Here is a 21718-nt window from a genome sequence, read left to right as displayed (position 1 = left end):
CCGTGAGATGAAATTGTCCTGAGAGACTGAGTGCAAGCTCATGAAGCTCCGCCCCCTGTGCCGTGCAGCAGCAGCTTATTTGCATTTAAAGGGCACACACTAAAACAGCGTGTTTTTCTGAGCCCCAAAAAATGACAATTTAAACATGCTGTAAAAAAATGATCTGTTGGGTATCTTGAGCTAAAACTTCACATACACACTCTGGGGACATCAGAGACTTATTTTACATCTTGTGAAAAGAGGCATAATACGGGACCTTTAAGAGAAACGCATGATCAATAAAAATTTAAGCTCCACTTTCACATGAATGCTTTACTTAGCGTGTCAGAATGTTTGAATCCATGTGCAAACACACTATCACTGTAAGAAATTATGGATTTGATCAACTGGTCTCTCAACGCAATTGACACCATCTTCTCGACGAGAAGCTTGGGTTCGGGGGAACCTGACTGCCCTGCCGGAACATTCGCAGCTGGCTACACGATGGACGCGTGGGAGAGGTGGCGGGTCGTGTGTCTGGCGGCTCTTTCCGTGGAGGACATTGAAGATATCTACCTATTCGGAACCATGATAACAGGTCTTCTGCTGATTGGATTAGGCATTGCCCTGGTTTATCGAGGAATTAAGAAGACGTTGACAGCTGTCCAAAGCCCCACAAGGCTGCCCGTCATGATTGAAGCAGTGGGCAGAGCTGCCAGCACTCAGACTGGGTCTATGAACCACAATATGGATAACATCATGGAGAAGCTCACAGCTTTGCAAAGGCAAATGGATCGTTTCGGAGACCAAAATGGACCAGGAGAATAGCCGTGTAAATTGGAATGCGGCTATTCGCCCCAAGACCAAACAATCCCAATCTTATCTGCTTTCGGCCCCCCTCAACCAGCACTGGCCTTGGCCAAGGCCGCTGTTGGAACAACAACTCCCCCGGAAGAGCCGCTCTTGCGTTCCTTCCCCCACTCCCCACTGACACCTGCTGATTGTTGACTCTGTCTGGGACCTGATCAAGGTTGTCTCCATGGCAACTTGCTGTGTATCGCTATGACAATCCTGCGGACTGAGGCATCTAGATTATGATGCCAGGCGTAGCGACTCTCCAGGCCTTCACATACACAAACTCTTACATATATATACAGATATGCAATCATATCTGTCCTGTCTACCCCCTTGTCATATTGTATGTATGTTTGTATGGACAGGTTGATGGCTAATTTCGCTGGTACTTGTGACTAAGTGAAAATAAAGGCTACTACTACTACTAAAGCTGATAAAATCTGTATTGTAAAAAGCGCTACATAAATAAAGGTGACTTGACCATCATAAATTCTGCTATATAAACAGCATAAAATAATTAGAGCACCATTTAATTGCCTCAAAGTCTGGTATTATTACTATTATTATTACTATTATTATTTATTGCTACACTTCAATATGTGAATTATTACATCAGTAATTTAACACTTTTAGCGTTGTCAGGCTTTAAAACAACAGCGCTCTGCTTTATGGCTGCTATAGATCTGATCTGCCACAAGGCGACACTGTTTTCAAAACTCCTGATGCTTAGAATCTTGTACCAGAACAATCAGAGAAAAGTGTCAAAGCTTCAAAGAGTCATTATTTCTCCATCCAACTGCAAGTTCTGACGTTTGGTGAAGAGAACTGGTGCTTCCACCCCTTATAAAGCAGTGCCGTTCTCACTTAATTTATTGTTGCTAAGTGACAGAGATTGCGTGTGCAGTGGAGAACATTGTGATCTTTGTGGCTTTCAGAGCACCGGGGTTGCAAACTAGATTGCTTGTACAAAGAACTCCTCACTGAGAATCCAGAACACCTCTCTCATATCTTGTTGTTGGTGAAATTAAGTCCGTCGACAGCCATCTGTGAGAGAGGATTTTCCTGCATGAACCGAGTGAAAACATCATATTGTAATTCTCTAGTCTGAAACAATGAATGATCTCATTCAACTCTCCATAAATTTGTTTTATTTATTTATTTATAAAGCGACCATGTACAATATTTAACATAAATATTTCCATTTCATGCATTGTACCGGATTTAGCCAAAGGCAAATTTTCCCCAGATAGGTCAACACTAACATAAAATTACACAGACAATACCTGTGTGTTCACATACAATAAAAACATACACATACTATCAGGGCCACAAAAAGTCAGTCACTCACTCACTCACTCATGGATGATAATCTGGTAGATCTCACATCATTTTCAGAGCGAAATTGAACAAAGTCACATAATACAGGAGGAGTCAGGCCATTTAAGATTTTATAATCCATACACAAACTTGAAAACAAAGTCTGAAATTGTCAAAGTTCAAACAATTATGTTTCTCTATGATCCTAATGAAAATGGTTTGGTTTTTGAATGGGTAAAAGGTTTAATCTTTTTGCCCTGACAAGGCAGTTAGTTCCTGGATGTTTTATGGAATATGTTCAAGACACCTGAAACATAAAACCCCAGCAAGAGAAAAGAGCAGAGAAGTGGAGACTGATGCACAGGAGGAGAAGCTGATGGAGACGCTATGCCCTCAACATCGAGTGGCATTTTCTCTTCTGTTGATATCTCCGATTCAGAAACTGACACAGACTGTTCACACACATTTCAGTTCAGTTAGAACCAGATGCATATTTGTATTGATGATTCTGATTTTATTATTTTATATCCGATTGTTTATATTTGTGTTTTGAAAGTTTTTGATTGATGTTTTTACTCCTAACCAATTTTCTACATTAGAAATTGTCTTTTTATTTGGGCTAGTAAAATTCAGTTCGGGCTACCAAAATCTGAAGAGTAACTGCCCGAAGGGCCACCAGAGATTGTGACATTTTCAAGCCCTGATATAATAGAATTTCAGTTCAAATATTTGAGTTCTATTCCAAATATCGTAAAATAATGTCTCGTAAATCTAAATGTTTGCGGTACATTTCTATTCTCTTGGTGAGACACTGCATCTTCATTAAGCAACATCACTGAATTCTGGGAAATTCCCTGGGTTCCAGAACCAGGATGGGCATTCATATTTAAATATTAACCGTTGCTTATTCTACGAAAAATCAAACAATGCCTTATATGTTTAAGAAAAGTGTTTTACAGTCTTTCATTTGATGCAGGAGTAAAATACTAGCATACAGCAGCAGAGATGCGTATTAAGAAATGTAGCAGCAAGCCTTTACCTAAGGTTACTGCGACTATAGTGGACATGAGTAAATGTTCATGAGAAAATGTATAGCTTTATTACTTTATTTACCAACTTCCAACAACACTTTTCAAGGCTGATGTTTTCATATACTTGTGTGTGTTTCAGGCTCGGTTCAGCTGAATACAGTCATGTCCATTATTCATCCATAGTCCAAATGACTCCACATATATAGTATATAGAGGATTTGACTATGTCGATTATCAAACGATGTTAAATCATCATACTATTTGCTCAGTTGGTTATGGGGGGTTTCGTTTCTCATCTCTATTAGCCTGCAACGTGTTAGCATTTGTTAAAGCCACACATAATTCACGTTTTAATTGGATATATTTGAGCTTTCGGCTCAGGCGCACATACTGTAGTCACAGGCCAATAGAGTTAACCCTCTGAGCGTGAAGAACAATGCCTTAAAGATCATTAAGTTTCATTATAAGTTTCATTCACTTTCCTGCGCATTTGGAAGATGACACGCTACACTGGTGAGGAAGCTCTTCAACTGGTCCTGGATAGTGACGTAGAGATCGCATTTCCCTCAGAATAAGAGAGCGGGACTTACTTTTAATAACGAATTGATCCAGCCGTGGATACAATTTCTGATGAGCAAGTTTGCATTTATATTTCTTGGACTTTTTCTAGACTTCTCTTTGGATATATTTTTAAAATGCAATTTATTCCTGTGATGTAAATGATTACTCCAGTCTTCAGTTTCACATGATCCTTCAGAAATGTCTTATTATGAATGTTGAAAACAGTTGTATACCATTTTTTTCAGGGTTCGTTGATGAATAGAATGTTCAAAAGAACAGCATTTATCTGAAATAGAAATACACTCACCTAAAGGATTATTAGGAACACCTGTTCAATTTCTCATTAATGCAATTATCTAATCAACTAATCACATGGCAGTTGCTTCAATGCATTTAGGGGTGTGGTCCTGGTCAAGACAATCTCCTGAACTCCAAACTGAATGTCAGAATGGGAAAGAAAGGTGATTTAAGCAATTTTGAGCGTGGCATGGTTGTTGGTGCCAGACGGGCCGGTCTGAGTATTTCACAATCTGCTCAGTTACTGGGATTTTCACGCACAACCATTTCTAGGGTTTACAAAGAATGGTGTGAAAAGGGGAAAACATCCAGTATGCGGCAGTCCTGTGGGCAAAAATGCCTTGTTGATGCTAGAGGTTAAAGGAGAATGGGCCGACTGATTCAAGCTGATAGAAGAGCAACTTGGACTGAAATAACCACTCGTTACAACCGAGGTATGCAGCAAAGCATTTGTGAAGCCACAACACGCACAACCTTGAGGCGGATGGGCTACAACAGCAGAAGACCCCACCGGGTACCACTCATCTCCACTACAAATAGGAAAAAGAGGCTACGAATTTGCACGAGCTCACCAAAATTGGACAGTTGAAGACTGGAAAAATGTTGCCTGGTCTGATGAGTCTCAATTTCTGTTGAGACATTCAGATGGTAGAGTCAGAATTTGGCGTAAACAGAATGAGAACATGGATCCATCATGCCTTGTTACCACTGTGCAGGCTGGTGGTGGTGGTGTAATGGTGTGGGGGATGTTTTCTTGGCACACTTAAGGCCCCTTAGTGCCAATTGGGCATCGTTTAAATGCCACGGCTACCTGAGCATTGTTTCTGACCATGTCCATCCCTTTATGACCACCATGTACCCATTCTCTGATGGCTACTTCCAGCAGGATAATGCACCATGTCACAAAGCTCGAATCATTTCAAATTGGTTTCTTGAACATGACAATGAGTTCACTGTACTAAAATGGCCCCCACAGTCACCAGATCTCAACCCAATAGAGCATCTTTGGGATGTGGTGGAACGGGAGATCCGTGCCCTGGATGTGCATCCCACAAATCTCCATCAACTGCAAGATGCTATCCTATCAATATGGGCCAACATTTCTAAAGAATGCTTTCAGCACCTTGTTGAATCAATGCCACGTAGAATTAAGGTAGTTCTGAAGGCGAAAGGGGGTCAAACACGGTATTAGTATGGTGTTCCTAATAATCCTTTAGGTGAGTGTATATTGTAACATTATTCACTACCGTTCAAATGTTTGGGCTCAGTAAGAGTTTAGTTTTTTGTTGCTGTTGCTGTTGTTGTTTTTTAAAAGAAATTCATACTTTTATTCAACAAGGTTGCCTTATATTGATCAAAACTTACAGTAAAGAAGATACTGTGGAGTATCAAAAAGAGGCGGTAATCACAGAACGCGACTTGACGCTGATTGGACTATATCCAGAGGCAAGAACAACAGTGATGGCTAGTGTAACTCTGTGGTTGAATGCGAATGTGACTGAAAAAGTCCCTTTCACACTTTAGTGGCACCGCCCAGTCGCCCAAATGAAGAAACCGCCACTGCTTCCAGGCATTCTTGAACAACACCTCAGTCAATCAATTCAGTCGTTAAATCACACTCCGTGAATGACTTTCTTTTTTCCGCAGAAATCAGCTAAAGCTCACAAATCATCCACAATCCCTCTCCAAACACGTTCAGATTCACCTGAAATTTTTGCGTCACTCGAACCCGTCTTCAAACTCCCGCTGTAATGACGTATAATTTCTCTAACTGTCCAATGACAGTGCATGTTACATTTACAAGTGGGAGATGGTTTGGCGAAAGCTGATTGGTTGCTCCCACGTGTGTACTGTCCAATGGCAATTTTTAACTCGATTGACAAATGGATAAAGAAAAACTTTTACACATGATCCTTCAGAAATCATTCTAATCTGGGGCATGTTCAAGTTGAAAACGGTGCGCGACGTTTTGCTACGATTTCCGGGTTGAACGTCATGTTTCCTGGAAACGGCGTGCACCGGTGTGCAACTGGGTTTGAGATACGTTTTCTCTTGTTTGGTGGGTGTGTCAGAAGTGCAGTCCAATCAGCAGCAACATGTATATAAAGCACGCAGTATTAAAGTGAACTCGCACAATGGGTTCAAGGAAAGTCATTTACAAATGTGTTTGATGCAGCTCGGTATACGCAACAACTGAGGATATTAGAAGACATGTTTGTCGTAAGTTTTATTGTAAAAATATAGGATATCAACATAATGATGTAGTTGTTTATATTTTTAGCTTCAATGCAAGTGTATGACATTTGGTATAGAAATAAACAATTGTAATTAAGTGTTTTTCCTTAAAATGAGAAAGAAAATACAGGGTATTAAAACAGTATGAACTACAAATAAAGTCAGTATGTGAAGCTAAATAGATGTGTTTTAGTCTGAATTAGGTAAGATGTGTGCTTCAGTTTCAGCAATCCCTTCACTCGATTGGGATGTTCTCTTTTGTTCTGGGCGGCAAGTGCAGTGACTGTAACATCGGGCATATTTTGTAATATTAAACACGTATTTATACCGACTTCATCAGGCTCCGAAAATTCTTCACAAAGAACACAAAGAATGGCCTTCTCAGCTGCCATAGTTGCAACTAGAATCAGAACAGAAGCCGTTTCTCAATATGCGTTCTTGTCTGTACTTGTGTTCTTGTGGACTTGTGAAACGTCATCAGTCGCTGCCCAAGTACTGTTCCAATTCAAAGTTCACATCTAGCCAAGTCCAGTTCAGATCCCCGGATGTGTTCTTGATCCGCCCCTTTTACCGAGGATGCATTGAGAGGTGACTTGTGCGGACTTGAGACAGCCAGGTATCCCAGAATGCATCTCACACCAACCAGCAAGCGTCAATAGCAGAGGAGAAACCCCGCGTAATTTAAAAATACTGCTGTAATTGTGTCAGTATTAAGAGTATTTCAGGCGAGAATGTAGTTGTTTAAAGCTCAAATCTTTGGTTTATTTATAAAGATAGCGCCTATTTGAAAATTTGATCTGACGTTTTCGGAGTTGTGAGAACCAGGCAATCGGACGTTCGGCGCTCATGTAGGCTACCCCGCGAGAACAGCCTTTCCTCGGCTAGTGCTGCTAACGTTTGCCGCTGGCTCGGATGTCTCTAGTCTAGTGGTTTAACATGAGATATAAATCGTCTTTTGTATATCTAACGGACGATTTATTTATTTATTTATTTATTTATTTTATTTGTCTCATTAATTTATAATTTGTTCCCTGGCAAAACGTTAAGCTGAGGGCAAAGTGAAGTTTCATAGCTTTATATATTTAGTCTATTTAACTTTAACGTTGTAGCCTAGAGAGCTGACTTATGTTTGACTGAATCGTTTGCTTTATTATTGTATAGCTTCTTATACCTTTTAGGCTACTTATACTTTTATAATGGCTATTATTGATCATTAAAACTGACATTTAACAAAAAAGGTTATGTCATTTTATTTTATATATTTAAAACATAAAATATTTTTATTTTATTTTAATAATATATTGCCTACATTCTCTTCACTGTATGTATATATAATAAAATAAAATGACACAACATTTAGCTGACGCTTTTATCCAAAGCGACTTACAATTGCTATATATGTCAGTGGTCGCACGCCTCTGGAGCAACTAGGGGTTCAGAGTCTTGCTCAGGGACACATTGGTGTCTCACAGTGGATTCGAACCCGGGTCTCTCACACCAAAGGCATTTGTCTTATCCATTGCGCCACAGCACCCCACCCCACCCCACCCCACCCCACCCCACCCCACCCCACCCCACAACAACCCTGTCTCTGTTTGCTAAATGTTAGTTTTAATGACCAATATTATAATGTTTTTTATTGATCATATTTTTAAAATGAAAACAAAAAGAGTCAGGGTTGTGCTTTATATTTCGTGTTATAAATATGCAGTGAAGATAATCAATTGGCCTGAACCACATTTGTGTGGCCATTGTGTTTAAGATTTTTTTAAATGAAAATGAAAAGAGGCAGAGTGGTGGTTTATAACATATTTTGTTTTATTTGTAGCCTAGATATACATAAAGAGATAGAGCGAGCTGAGTGACGCTATCAAGTACGCCGCTGTTCCATTTGCAGAATTATCGGACTTGCGTCCTCCCGTCCTAGGGAGTTCGTTCTCCGGAGTCGAACTTGTCAAGTCCGAACTACCAAGGACTCAAGTCCGAGCTTTGCGTACTTGGTATTGAGAAACGGCTAGTGTGTTCAACGCATCACCGTTTCTGTTTAAAAAACGTTGTGCAACGTTTTGTCGGGGCTGAACGCAGCCATGATGATTTGATGCTCAAGAAACATTTCTGATTGTTATCAATGTTGAAAACAGTTGTGCTGCTTCATATTTTTGTGGAAAACATTTTCTTTTCTTTGATGTGTGGCAGTTTGCTCCTTTAAGCGCAATACAATACCAATTATGGCACAAAATAGACTACGCCACCCCGGAAAATGGGCCGGGGACCCAGTTGTACATCAAGTGCAAGCACACAGATACGTGGTGACTGGGTCAGATAACAGACAAGGAAACGTTACAAATCGTTTATTAAATACACATAAGAAAGATACCAAAAGACATAATACAAACACACATTAGAGTAAATATGTCAACCATAGCACTTATCCATTTCAGAATTGGGGATTCAGTTCGCCTGACCAGTGAACACTGCAACTATTAGCACTCTCACCACACAGCACCCAATCACCCTCTGTGAACACTGCAAGCGGTAAACACCACCACCACACCGGAGGACGTGGGCGTTGAGCTGACACCCCAACTCTGGATAAAGGGAAAAGAGGGCAAATTGAGACATAAGCAACCACACACACACACACACACACACACGCACACACGCACGCTCCACGTAATAGTCTTTTGGTTAAACCCTGGACGGAGTCACATGTGGACAGATGGAATCAATTGTTTACAAAGAAAATAAAAGCAACCACTCACTGGCCAACGCTCATTAATAGCTTTCCAACACTGCGTCGCCTGATGATTACAACATTTTAAAAGTGTACCCTTCTCAGGTCGGATTTAGAAATACATGTAAGACATTAAACAAAACACACAATAACAATTTCACAAACGTAAATACTTTAAATGACAATGTTTCTGCTAAAAGAGCAAGTAGAAATGACAATGTTTCTGCTAAAAGAGCAAGTAGAAATGACAATGTTTCTGCTAAAAGAGCAAGTAGAAATGACAATGTTTCTGCTAAAAGAGCAAGTAGAAATGACAATGTTTCTGCTAAAAGAGCAAGTAGAAATGACAACCCAGTTATTCGCCGCTGTACTCCAGCCCAAAGATCAGCACTGAATTTGCTAGGTTTGGAAGCGTCACCACGGCCGACAATGCGCTATCGTTCCGGCCGTCTCAAGACGGATGAAAGATAAGAGAAAGTATTAGTCAGATGATCACAACAAATACGCTGTTCCAGAACTAGTCACTGAGAAATGGTCGAGGAGTTTCTGGCAAGGGGGAAACACAATCCAATCGGTCGTTACTAAGCCCAGCTACTCCCACCAAGCCTGCTGTAACACCACCCCTGTATTACTAAAAAAACAGAACACACGATAATTGTAATTTACACATTTATAATCTCATAAACTTAACGTTGACCTGAGTATGACTTACCGGTAAATAGTGAATCACAACGCTCAGTGCACTCAATAGGGTGCGGATTATAGGATCAAATCACTAAAAAAAAACAATATATCACATCGTTTATAATTTGCGCATTTAAGGTCTTGTGAACCTGATAATGAGTATGACTCACCAGTAAATGGCGAATCACACCGCTCCGTGCACTCAATAGGGTGCAAATTACAGGCTTGCCGTAACGGATACGTTATCAATGAATTTACAGTCCTCCTCAGTCGCACTGTGAATTGAACGAGTCTTAAATGATCTTTTCTAACGCACATTCAGAATTAAGCAGCTACCAACATTTCTTACCTCCCGAACGTAAACACTGCGTGCCAGGATGACGTCACTTCCAGAACGAGAATGACGCGCTCGCTTAGGCGCCATTCCGTCCCTCTTTTATATTCGCCGCGCATACCCGATCCGCCCCTAATCATTATCATGATGGAGCGCATCACCACAGATGAATAGAAAGTTTGAAAAACACCATTTATTTGAAATATAAAATTTTTGTAACATTATAAATGTATTTTTTGATCAATGCATCACATTTGATAATGAATCCTTGCTGAATAAAAGTATCAGTTTCTCAGATTAAAGGTAGTGGACATTTTGACCCTCCAGATCGTATTAATAATTGAAGTATGGCTCTGATTAATATAGCCTGTATCGTCACTAACATCTGTTGATGTATTTCTTGTGTTTGTAGACGGTGAGGTGATTCTGGAGAGTTCTGTTGATCCTGTGATTGAGGGAGAGACTCTGACTCTACACTGTTTACATCGATCTACAAACTCCCCGATCCTCAGCGCTGATTTCTATAAAGACGGATCACTGATCCAGAATCAGACGACAGGAGAGATGAGCATCACTACTGTCTCAAAGTCACATGAGGGTTTCTACTACTGTAAAACAGAGAGAGGACAGTCACTCCACAGCTGGATCTCAGTCACTGGAGTCTTGAACGGTGAGATGATTTAATGAGAAACGCCACACCATTATTATATACTATTATATATTATAGTCTCTGGCTCATATTTCTGCTGGATCAAAATCAGTTATTGACATCTGTGTTTATTGTTTCACATAAACGAAAGCATAACCATCAAATCACATGCAAAATAAACTTGTCATGTAGCCTACTGGTCGGAGACACGAAGGTTGAGGATCCAAACACAGTATTTATTAGTGATGTTACGTTCTGTGCCGAGGCTTCGGAGTGTGTGTCGAGAAATCCCGGAAGCTTTCAGTGAAGCTCGTATCGAGGCTTGTATGGCTTTAGACCAATGACGTCATTGATGACTGGTTCAGGAAGCGGTTCCAATCTTGGTGCAAAATTTCGACATATATATAAACTCATGGTTTAAACCCAGCCACTTTCCAGTTTTAGAATAATAATATTGCCCCTGTAAGCAGTGTTGTGCCAGTTCACAGCTTTTCTGAACTAGTTCAAGTTCAGTTCATACATGCTCAAAGTGAACAGTTCACGTTCAAAGTTCACAATTTTAATTCTGAACTAGTTCAAAGTTCAGTTCATTTTACTTTTTTCGTGAGATATTCAAATAAATACTTTTTTTCACACTACGAGCTAGAAATCACTATACGTTCTTTGAAGCTGCTCATTGTAGACATTTGCTCATGACACTGCAATTGTGGGTTTCTTACCAGGTGATGAAACTTGCAGCAGTACAGACAAGGTAGACCAGTTCTATACTTAGTGCAATGAAATCTACCAGCATTTAATTAAAAAAAGAATATATAATATGAAATATGTATATATTATTTGATATATATGATATTATATATACATATGTGTGTGTATGAAATGAGCAAAACTCTTGAATGAAGGTAATGAAGGCAAAACTCAAAGGCACAAAAAACTTTATTTTTAAGGAAACTGCGTATCTTTATGGTTGATACAGTGATTTTTAAGATGTAACTTTGTGTAAGATGGAACTTTATGCAACTTTAGGTAGGTAACTTCAACTTTCATACAGTAGTTGGTGACCTTTTCAATTCAGTGCTGGGGACATGATCTACAGGAACATGGTTACACTAGTGCGAACTGAAAACTGAACCCCACCCCCTGGATACTTCTTTCTCCCCTCAGGTCAGTCCAAAGAGTTTTTTGTTTGCATTCAACACCAACTGTTTTTCGAAGTTGGCATCTCCCAATCGGTTTCTCCTGGGCCTAAATATCTGGCCACCAGTGCTGAACAGCCTCTCCACTGGAGCACTTGACGGGATTGCTGTGTTGTACTTCACAAACAGCTTTTTCAGCTTGGGTAGGACTGTGTACTCATTGAAGTTGTCAGCAGTTGGGGCATCCAGGTACATGTCCACCTCGGACTTGGTGACTGTTACTGGGCTTCGACTGAATTTAAAAAAGGAGGAAGCACTGCTTTTTCTCTCTGTTGCAGAGGTTTGCGCTTGTTCAGACTCCACCACAGAGATAGATTGCACTTCTTGCTTCAGCATCACTCTGTACTGCAAGCGCTGAATGTCATCCGACACCCAGTCCAACTTGAACATTGGGAGTAGCACAGCTGCCAGGATGTTCTCTTTTTCTTCAAGCCTGTCATCCAATCTTTTGCAGATTGCCTGAATCATGGTTTGGATGAGAGGACGACATGCAGCCAGACCTTCTGTAGCTGTAGGCTTTGAGCTCTCATCCAGCAGCCCTCTCAAGTCTCAACCCTCTCAGCTGCACAATTGTAGGCACCAGGTACCCAAGGAATGTGTTTTTCTCCCCTTGAAGAATGTTTAGTGCAGCGGCTAAGGGATGCATCACACTCACAAAGTTATGGATGAAATCAATCTCCTGTGGGGAAAACCGCCGAAGGCCGAACTCATCACAGACGTTGTGCAGAAGCAGCCTGTCATATTCAGGAGCTGGATCACCTGGCGCTATCAGGTCGCTGGCCTGTGGAGTCAATGTGGCTATGTGACTCAGGCGCTGCATGGAGAGGAACATTGAGTTCCATCGTGTGTTATTTGGAGTGACAAAGCCAATCTTTAGCTTTTCCTCAACCAAATCTGAGGCTTTTGAGCTCCGTTTAACTCTGTTCCACAGAGCGCATGCTTTGGAAAACACAGGCCTCGCCAGTGTGTTGTACTGCCTGTCAGTTACATTCTTTGTGTCGGCAGCAACAAGATTTAAGGTGTGGGCCATGCACCTTCTGTGAGGGGGGAGGCAGGGATCCTCTAACGCTGAGAGGGGTGCTGGCTCAAGCCCATCATCATCATCATCATCACCATCACCATCATCCAAACTGTCAATTGCCTGGACAGAAGCCTCTTCCACTGTTTCATCAGCAGCTGCAGCCGCAGCTGTAATAGCAACACCCTCTCCAAAACAGTTAAATGCCTTAACAAAATTTGAGGCATTGTCTGTCACTGTGCACACAATTTTGTTCTGGATTTTAAATTCCTTGTACACCTCTGCCAGTACTTTTGCCAGTACATCATATGTGTGTGACCCCCTGACACGACGGCATGCAAGTGCAGCTGATTTCCTGAGTGATGGATCATGTTTGTCAAGCCAATGAACTGTAATGCCCATGAATCCCTTGTTGACAGCTGACCAGCAATCAGCTGTTGTGCAAACAAAATCAAGCTCGGCAAGTTCACTTTTTAATTTATTGATAACCTCCTTAAATTCTCTATTCAGTAGTCCCTGCACTTGCTTTCTTGAAGGCACATGTCTGGTTGGTTGCAAACCTGTCACTAGTCTGATGAACGAGGGTTTCTCAACTTTGCTTAGAGGTTGTAAATCTTCCACAATGTAGTCGATAGTCAGTTTATCTACCTGCTCCTGTGAGACCACCACGGACCTCTTGAAGGCTGCTGGCAGTGTCATTTGCGTTTGGGGTTGGCAGGGGGTCTTTTTTCCCTTTCCTCCCTTATGACCCTCGAGGGCGTGCATATATGCATTTACACTGGATGGATGTTTTAACTCAATGTGCCGTTTCAAATTCGAGAAGGACGTTGTTGATGTCCTAACTTGTTTTTGCTGCGCAGGTGGACATATCTTACACAGAAAGGTAAGATTTTTGCCGTCGGGGTCTTGGTTTGCAAGAGTGTAAAATTGTTTTAAATGTTCATAAGGAGAATCGGTGTCCGTCTCCGTGCCATCACTTCCACTAGCCATTTGTTTTTAAATTGCAGCGCTTTCTCTCACTCTCGTCTTTGGTCTGTCTCTCTCTCTCTCGCTCCTCTAGCCCTCCGCGCTCTCGTCGTTGCCTGCTACGCGGCGTTGCTATGCCTACCCCGCTCTGCTGCAATTCATCACGGGTAACGTTGTGCGGAAGCCAGTATGCTATTCAACTATTCTCAGCCGGACACTACGTTGCCCGCAATGCATTGCGCACACAATGTCAAAACCATTTCTGTCTGGTGATACATGATTTAAGCGGCACCAGCGAGAATACAGGAGGGAGGAACTTTCTCTCGTTGCGTTTCAAAAGAGAAAACAGATGTCACTCAGTTTTCAATGGAAAACAAATTCCAACGTTCATTTACAGTGATGTCTGCCGTTCATGACACATAATGTGAACTAATTCACGTTCAAGTTCTTTATTAAAAAATGTGTTGCGTTCAGTTCAACGTTCACGAAAAAATGAGCGTGTTCAATGAACGCGTTCTTTTGAACTCGTTCACGCACAACACTGCCTGTAAGAACTGATTTTCCTGCTAAGACCAAACTCACCCTGCAATAAAGCCATAAAACGCACCCTGGACAGAAGATAGCAAAGACAGAGCGCAGGACATTGTCCTGTCCAAACATTTCTTCTTCCTTATCTCTGCATCCCCCTCTCCCTCCACCCTTCCTCTCCCCCTGAGTCAAGTCACCAAAAGTTCACTAAGAATGTCTATATAACACATATGATGTATCTTGTGAATCTATTGTTTTTCTTTTTCATGTTTGGTATCATTTTAAGTGCCTCAGTGTGATTGGTAAAATGGTCTTAATTTCATTGCAGTCATTGGTTTAATGAGAAAGATTGAGAACTTAAGAGAATACTGTTCTTTTTGGGTGATGTCTCTTCAAGATATCTCCTGAAACCAGATGCTACCCCCTGGGGAACAGAAATATTGGTACAACCCTTTTGTTCTGGTCTGGGTATTTAAGGGTAGGTGACAGAGCAGTCTGGGGGAAGCCTGTAACCAGGAACGATCCCCATACAGTGCTGTTTCAGTGTTTTCCATTGGAAAGCACTCACACACACACCACTGTGTCTCTGTCAGGAATGCATTGCTTACTTTTAGAGTCATCTTTGAGTAAATGATGTCATGTATTTATTATTTCTGAATTGGCTTTTAATCATTTACTTGTGTAATTGGCACAATACATTTTTACCTGACAAATAAATGTTACATCTTGATTTATTCTGAAGTTTTCTGAACTCATTATCTTAGTAGATTATGAGGAGGCTGGCGCTACCGCAGCTTTGTGTCCAGGATAGGTCAAACTAAAGGCACATATGAACGGAGCAGTGGGCACGTCATCTGAAGACCTTTTGATATCTGTCCATCACTGACTTGGCAAGTTGTACGGAAGTGGCTAAATAAACTATACTTTTTTTGTATGCGTGAGCAGTAGACAACCGACTTAAGAGGTATTAGCAAACCCTGCACCCTCTGACCAAGATCAGACTGGCGAGGCTGTGTCCGTGAGATCCACGTAAACCCGGGGCGTGTGACTCTGTGCGGCATCGGGTCCCTTAATGAATGAATAATTGAAAGTATGGGATACTCAGAATAATCAAAGATCTAAATTAATTCATAACCAATATTTATGACTATTTTCTAATCAGAAACACAATCTAAATTTGATTATCATTTGAAATTGGAGTCAGATTAAGCGCAGAACTAAAGTAATATTGAAACTAAATTCCAATAAATTAAGTGAACTTAAATGGAGCGCTGAAAAGACATACACACATTATTCCTTTGCCCAGGCCGTTGGGCCAATGGGTGATCTTTACACCCCTTATGCATATTATGACCAAATAATTGATTCACACACATTTTATAGCCCAATTTATGTCAAGCCAATACGGTTTTTACACAGTTATGTTATACAATCATTATACACCACCAGAAAATACACATTATATTCATATAAATAGATTAGTCTATGTGGATTTTATTTCTAAGCCTTAACTGGCACAAAATACAGTGTATCACAGACAGGGCAGGACAAACTCACATACAAATGACCTCAGCTAGAACATCATTATGCTTGAGTTTCATGGAACATGTTAATATGCAACATGCCTAGCATAGTCAAAGTTTAGATGTAATATTAAATAGTCGTTATATGTAAAATTATTATAAATACCAGTTTATGCAGTTTGATTATGGCCTCTAAGATCACAGTCGGAAACGATTAGCCCCGGCTGGCCCGTTTATAGCCCTCGCTCGTACTGGCTCGACAGTGGAGCTAATAATTTCTGACTGGCATATAACTGTACAAATCAAACATAAAAAAACAGGTAACAGCAGAGACCAGTCAAGCTCAATGCTAATTCCGGCCTTGATCACAGATCACACTGTTCAAGCTCAAACCGGTGCGCAATGTTTTCCTACAGTTTCCGGGTTGAACGACATGTTTCGGTGTGCAACGGGGTTTGAGATACGTTTACTCTTGTAAGGTGGGTTTGTCAAAAATGTCAGCCTAATACTCAGCAACATGTATATAAACCACACGCTAGACAGCTCGCACAATGGGTCCAAGTAAAGTCGCTTACAAATGTGTCCTGCAGCTCGGTATACGCAACAGTTGAAGATATTAGAAGACATGTTTGTCTTTTCATCCTGAAATGCGAGGCAAATGTTGGATCACAGTTTCCACAAATCCCTTCAATTGATTGGGATGTTCTCTTTTATTGTGGACATCAAGGGCAGTGACTGTAACATTGAGTGTATTTTGCAGTATTAAACACATACTTATACCGACTTCATCAGGCACCGAAAGTTCTTCAAAAAGAACACAAAGAATGTCCTTCTCAGCTGCCGTAGAAGCAAGTCTTGCGTCATCAGAACAGGGTGTTCAACGCACCACCATTTCCATCCGTTTTGCAACTTTTTGTCAGGCCTGGTCATCTGTAATGGATCTGCTTGTTTTACACTCTTTGACCACCAGGTGGTGTGAGCAAATGAAGCCTCGAGAAATGAACCCTTCAGTGAACCACTGGGCTGAAAAGCTTCAATGTTTCATGAGGCTTCATCTTACCACCACTAATATTTATTGAAAGGGTAATCCACAACAGGCAAAGGTCATATAGAAGCAAACAATAACCGAGTTAAGGGCTGAGGCGAACAGAGAAATCCAACTGAACGAGCAGAGAATCAGGATACAAACTTTTAGAAATGCAGTTAAGACACATGCAACACTTAACAATGAATGACTGAATTGACCAGGCTTATAAAGGGTGACCTAACAAGGTTAATGAGACACAGCTGAAAACAATGAGTGCTGATGAGTTCGGGCAGAGGATTATGGGTAATGAAGTCCATGACAGAGTGTCATTGATCTGGGGTTGAGTGCCCTCTGGTGGCTATCAAGGGCACTTCAGCTGGTGATTGTGACAATACTGAGATTTAGTGAAATCAACACCTTATAAACAACATCCCACAACTTTTCATTAATTATATATATATATATATATATATATATATATATATTTAAACGGGAAGGAATGAATCTGATTGTGCTCATATGTGGTCAGTGTCATTTTTGTTCTGAAGAGAATGATTTATTTTCTCACCCCTGAAACATTAAAATGAATCACTTTCTTCTGTGGAACATAAAATAAGTTATTTGGAAAAATGTATCTGTATTTTTGTCCATACAATGAAAATGAAAGAATCCTTCAAAATATATTTTTTGTTCCACACAAGAAAGAAATTCAAACAGGTTTGAACAAAATGAGGGTCAATAAATTTCAGCAGAATATGAATTTTTAAATGAACTATTCCTTTAATACAGAGCTCTGAAAGGGAAATGGTGATGGAAGCTTTTATATTCACTCACAAAACTTTTGTTGCTCAATAATGTTCTTGTGTTTCTGTTTTTCAGTGTCACGTTCAGGTCAGATTTCTGTCCTCAAAATCCTCAGTTTTCTTGTGGCCGCTTCTCCGTATCTGCTAGCGACAGTCGTGCTGCTTTACAAATGTTACAGAGCAAGAGGTAAAACTTCTGTCTGACACACACACACACACACACACACACACACACACACACACACACACACACACACACACACACACACACTCACTCACTCACTCACTCACTCACTCACTCACTCACTCACTCACTCACTCACACACACACACACACACACACACACACACACACACACACACACACACACACACACACACACACACACACACACACACACACACACACACACACACACACACACACACACACACACACACACACACACACACACACACACACACACACACACACTCACTCACTCACTCACTCTCACACACACACACTCACTCACTCACACTCTCTCTCTCTGTCTCTCTCTCTGTCTCCACCTGGGGTGGTGTGGCGCAGTGGATAAGACACATGCCTTTGGTGTGAGAGACCTGGGTTCGAATCCACTGTGAGACACCAATGTGTCCCTGAGCCAGACACTTAACCCCTAGTTGCTCCAGAGGCGTGCAACCTCTGACATATATAGCAATTGTAAGTTGCTTTGGATAAATGCGTCAGCTAAATGAATAAATGTAAATCTCTCTCTCTAAAATAAAAAAAAGTGAAAAGAATATAATAACATAAAACATGTCCGTTTAAATGCTGAAAATGTTTTTTTTTTGTGTGTGTGTATTTCACAGTTTCAGCTGCTGAAGACCAAAGTCAGTTCACTGTAGCAGAGGAAGAAACTCCAACCTGATATTAAACAGTAAAAAGACTGTTATTTCGGTCAACATATGGTTTGAAAATACTGTAGTTGGTTCTTCTTTTATAGACTTCAAATGTGTCATATAATTGCAGGGATGCAGGAAGGTGGGGTGGGGGTGAGGGTGTGTGTGTGTGTGTGTGTGGGGGGGGGTTTGGGTGAGGGGCGGAGGGTGAGGGTGTGTGTGGGGGGGGGCGGGTGATAATATATACAAATAGTATATAGAATAAAGAAATAATATCATCAACACCACCAATCATAAACATTCCCTGAGAACGCTTGTTTTAATAGATAGAGCTTACAGTAGGCCTGCATTTTTGACAGAACAGTGATTCTTGCTATTGTAATTTATTATGGAATGTATTTGTGATACAAAAAAAAGGCTATTATTGAGGTATTTTTACAGGCAAAAACAAACCTGACGAAATAATTTTTGTGTGTTTTGGGTGTTCATTTACACAACAGTGGCGTTTGTGGGGCCTGAAAAACGCAAACTTTTAAAAACGTGTTTCAAACTGCAAGTTTTTGAAACCGAGACCCTTATCAAATCTGTGAAAACAGTGACATCATGCACATGCGTAGGCTATTGCGTGTTTAGTCTATAGGCTTTTTTAAATGAAAGATTCCTTACAACAAACTTAATGATGATATTTGTTTTTCGAACCCTTTGTGTTCAAAGGTTTTGACATTTTCTTAAAGGAAATAAAAGTGACTTTATATCAGAGGAGAACATTTTAAGATTGGGATTATAGTGAATGTTTCTGGCTTTGTGAAGATGAAATTTATCCAGAGGACAAAGTAATGATACAGTATTATCAAGATTAACATCCTTAGAATAAAAAAAACAAAAAAAAACAAAAAAAAAAACATGATAGATTATGTCATTTGTGATAAGAATGTAAAATAATGTGTGTGTAAATGAAGACTATGGGACTGTGCACAAAGTCACATCGCCAACTACTTGTCTGGCATGCGTAATACAATGTTATTAGTCTTTTTTTTTTTACGGGTCCGTGTGAACAGGGATAATTTTGATAACATTGTCATCTGTACAAAGAAAAACGTTTCTGTTTTTAGCACGTTGTTCGTACCCTTGTTCTCCAGAGTGCAGTGGAAATCCTCCAGTAGGTGGCGGCAAATCACTGTTAATTAGTGAGTCATTGAACCATTCATTCAAAGTAGGGCTGCACGATTAATCGCAATTTACATAAAATCACATTTAAACTGATTTGGCTTATTGCGATTTTGAAATCGCAAAAGCTGCGATTCTTTTTTTTATGCGCAGCTTGTCACTGATGTACGGCTCTGTAAACACTGTGAGTTTGAGTCACTTATAACGTGCATTTGAAAAAGCAACACGCGTCAAACATCTTTCCAAACACGAGAAGCATTTATGAACCTCTTGTGTGTGTGTGTGTGTGTGTGTGTGTGTGTGTGTGTGCGTGCATGTGTGTGTTTGAGTGAGTGTGTGACGCCCTCTGGTGTTCTGATGGAGCATTTACTACCGATTCTGCCCTGAAAAACTGTGCATAAAATAATTGCAGCCGTTGCCAAATCAGGTGCGGTTTCCTTGTGATCAATCGTGCAGCCCTAATTCAAATCATTCATTCAGAGATTCTTTCATTATGAACAACTGTTCTCATGTGGCTTTGTTTAAAACTTTTCATTTAGCAAAAAAATATGTCTGAAATGTAATTTACTTCATACGAACTTGTTTATTAAACTTTTCTATATCAGATTTGCAATATGCTTTTCCAGGAAGAACAGCACTCTTGCTCTTTACTCTTATTGCTTGCCTATATCATTATAAATATAAAACTCAGGAACTCATTATTGGGGCATTCCTCCAATGTGTTGATTTCGTTATAAAAATTGTATTGTGTTTATAAATCTGTGAAAACTATATTTGTCATAACCATAAACTGTAAAAAAAAAAAAAAAAAAAAGATTAAAAAAAAGTGTGTGTGTGTTGTTATCATGTTGCTTGTTCTAGATCACTCGTCTCAGTAATTAGTAAACATGCCAGTTTTATTCTGTATCAAATGTTCTGTATAAACAAATGACTAAATAAATAAGTGTGGATTTTAACTCATTTGGATTTGCTCTTTTGAACAATTGTTAGAACCCTGATCGAACTCAAATGCCTGTATATTTCTAGTAATCCTGAAGATCTTGATTAAAGTGGATCTCGAGGGCCAGAGCTGCCCACTGGTTTATTTAATGTACCATCAACGCTCTTTAATTGTAAAGTGTTATTCTAACATTCATATTAGTAACATTCATATTACTACTATTACTCTTTCTCTCTCAGCTGATTCCTCTAGGGGTCGCCACAGCGGCAGTAATATGCCATTCATTTTACTATCACTAATACTAAAATTAATATCACTAATCTCTTTATTCATTCAAATTCAATTAATATATGATTGTTTGAAAGTGCAAAAATGATGAGACCTAAACTTCATTGTTTCTAGCGTGTCATACAAGCACATTTGAGCTTTCATGTTTATCGTATCATATTTAACTGATAAGCTCTTATGTAGGCTATGTGTGCTGATCAGTGTTGTGAATAAAAGTCTAAATTAAATCAGTTGAATGATGGACTCACCTGTCGATCTCTGAACTCTTTGAACAAGTCAGGATGAGCAAGTGACAAGTGCTTAGCCAGATTTGATGTGTTGCCTCCCGTGGCAAATTTAAAGCAGCGTTTGTAGAGTGGTGCATTGAGGTCTGTTGCTTCACCTTTCTCATTACTTTTGTAGGCAAAGTAATGCCATATTTCATTCCTACTGCTGTCTTTATTTATTAATTTCGGGCGTGTAGAATGAGCTTCATCTGTTTGATCCATCGTGTTCCTCCATTGTCGCCGTTTGCCGGTTTTGCGTGACCCGCGTCAGTTTGGGTAGCGCATTGCCGCCTAGCGGTGAACTTCGAAACAGCAGCGCATCAAATACCGAATTGAGCAAAATTATGATATTGTACCGTTTGAAATATAATATATTCCATTATTTTTGCAGTACCGGTATGCCGCGCATCCCTAGTTTAGAGACGCTATTCTTGTCGC

General features: G+C 40.2%; 2 protein-coding genes across 2 annotated transcripts in view; both read left to right on the top strand.

The window, feature by feature from the left end:
• LOC311287751 (basement membrane-specific heparan sulfate proteoglycan core protein-like) overlaps positions 1-21718 on the top strand; it is a 280443-nt gene that overhangs the window by 124261 nt on the left and 134464 nt on the right. The gene's annotated exons all lie outside the window — the stretch shown is intronic.
• On the top strand, positions 3680-18755 carry LOC311288357 (uncharacterized protein; the record flags this gene model as incomplete). Its single annotated transcript, XM_084405722.1, has 4 exons — positions 3680-3695; positions 10440-10697; positions 17814-17924; positions 18590-18755. The coding sequence occupies 4 exons, from the start codon at positions 3680-3682 to the stop codon at positions 18646-18648; spliced, it is 444 nt and encodes a 147-aa protein (XP_084261848.1). The 3' UTR covers positions 18649-18755.

Source organism: Rutilus rutilus, assembly GCF_951802725.1.
Source record: "Rutilus rutilus genome assembly, chromosome: 3".
Lineage (NCBI taxonomy): Eukaryota > Metazoa > Chordata > Actinopteri > Cypriniformes > Leuciscidae > Rutilus > Rutilus rutilus.
This window is presented reverse-complemented; position numbering and strand designations above follow the sequence as displayed.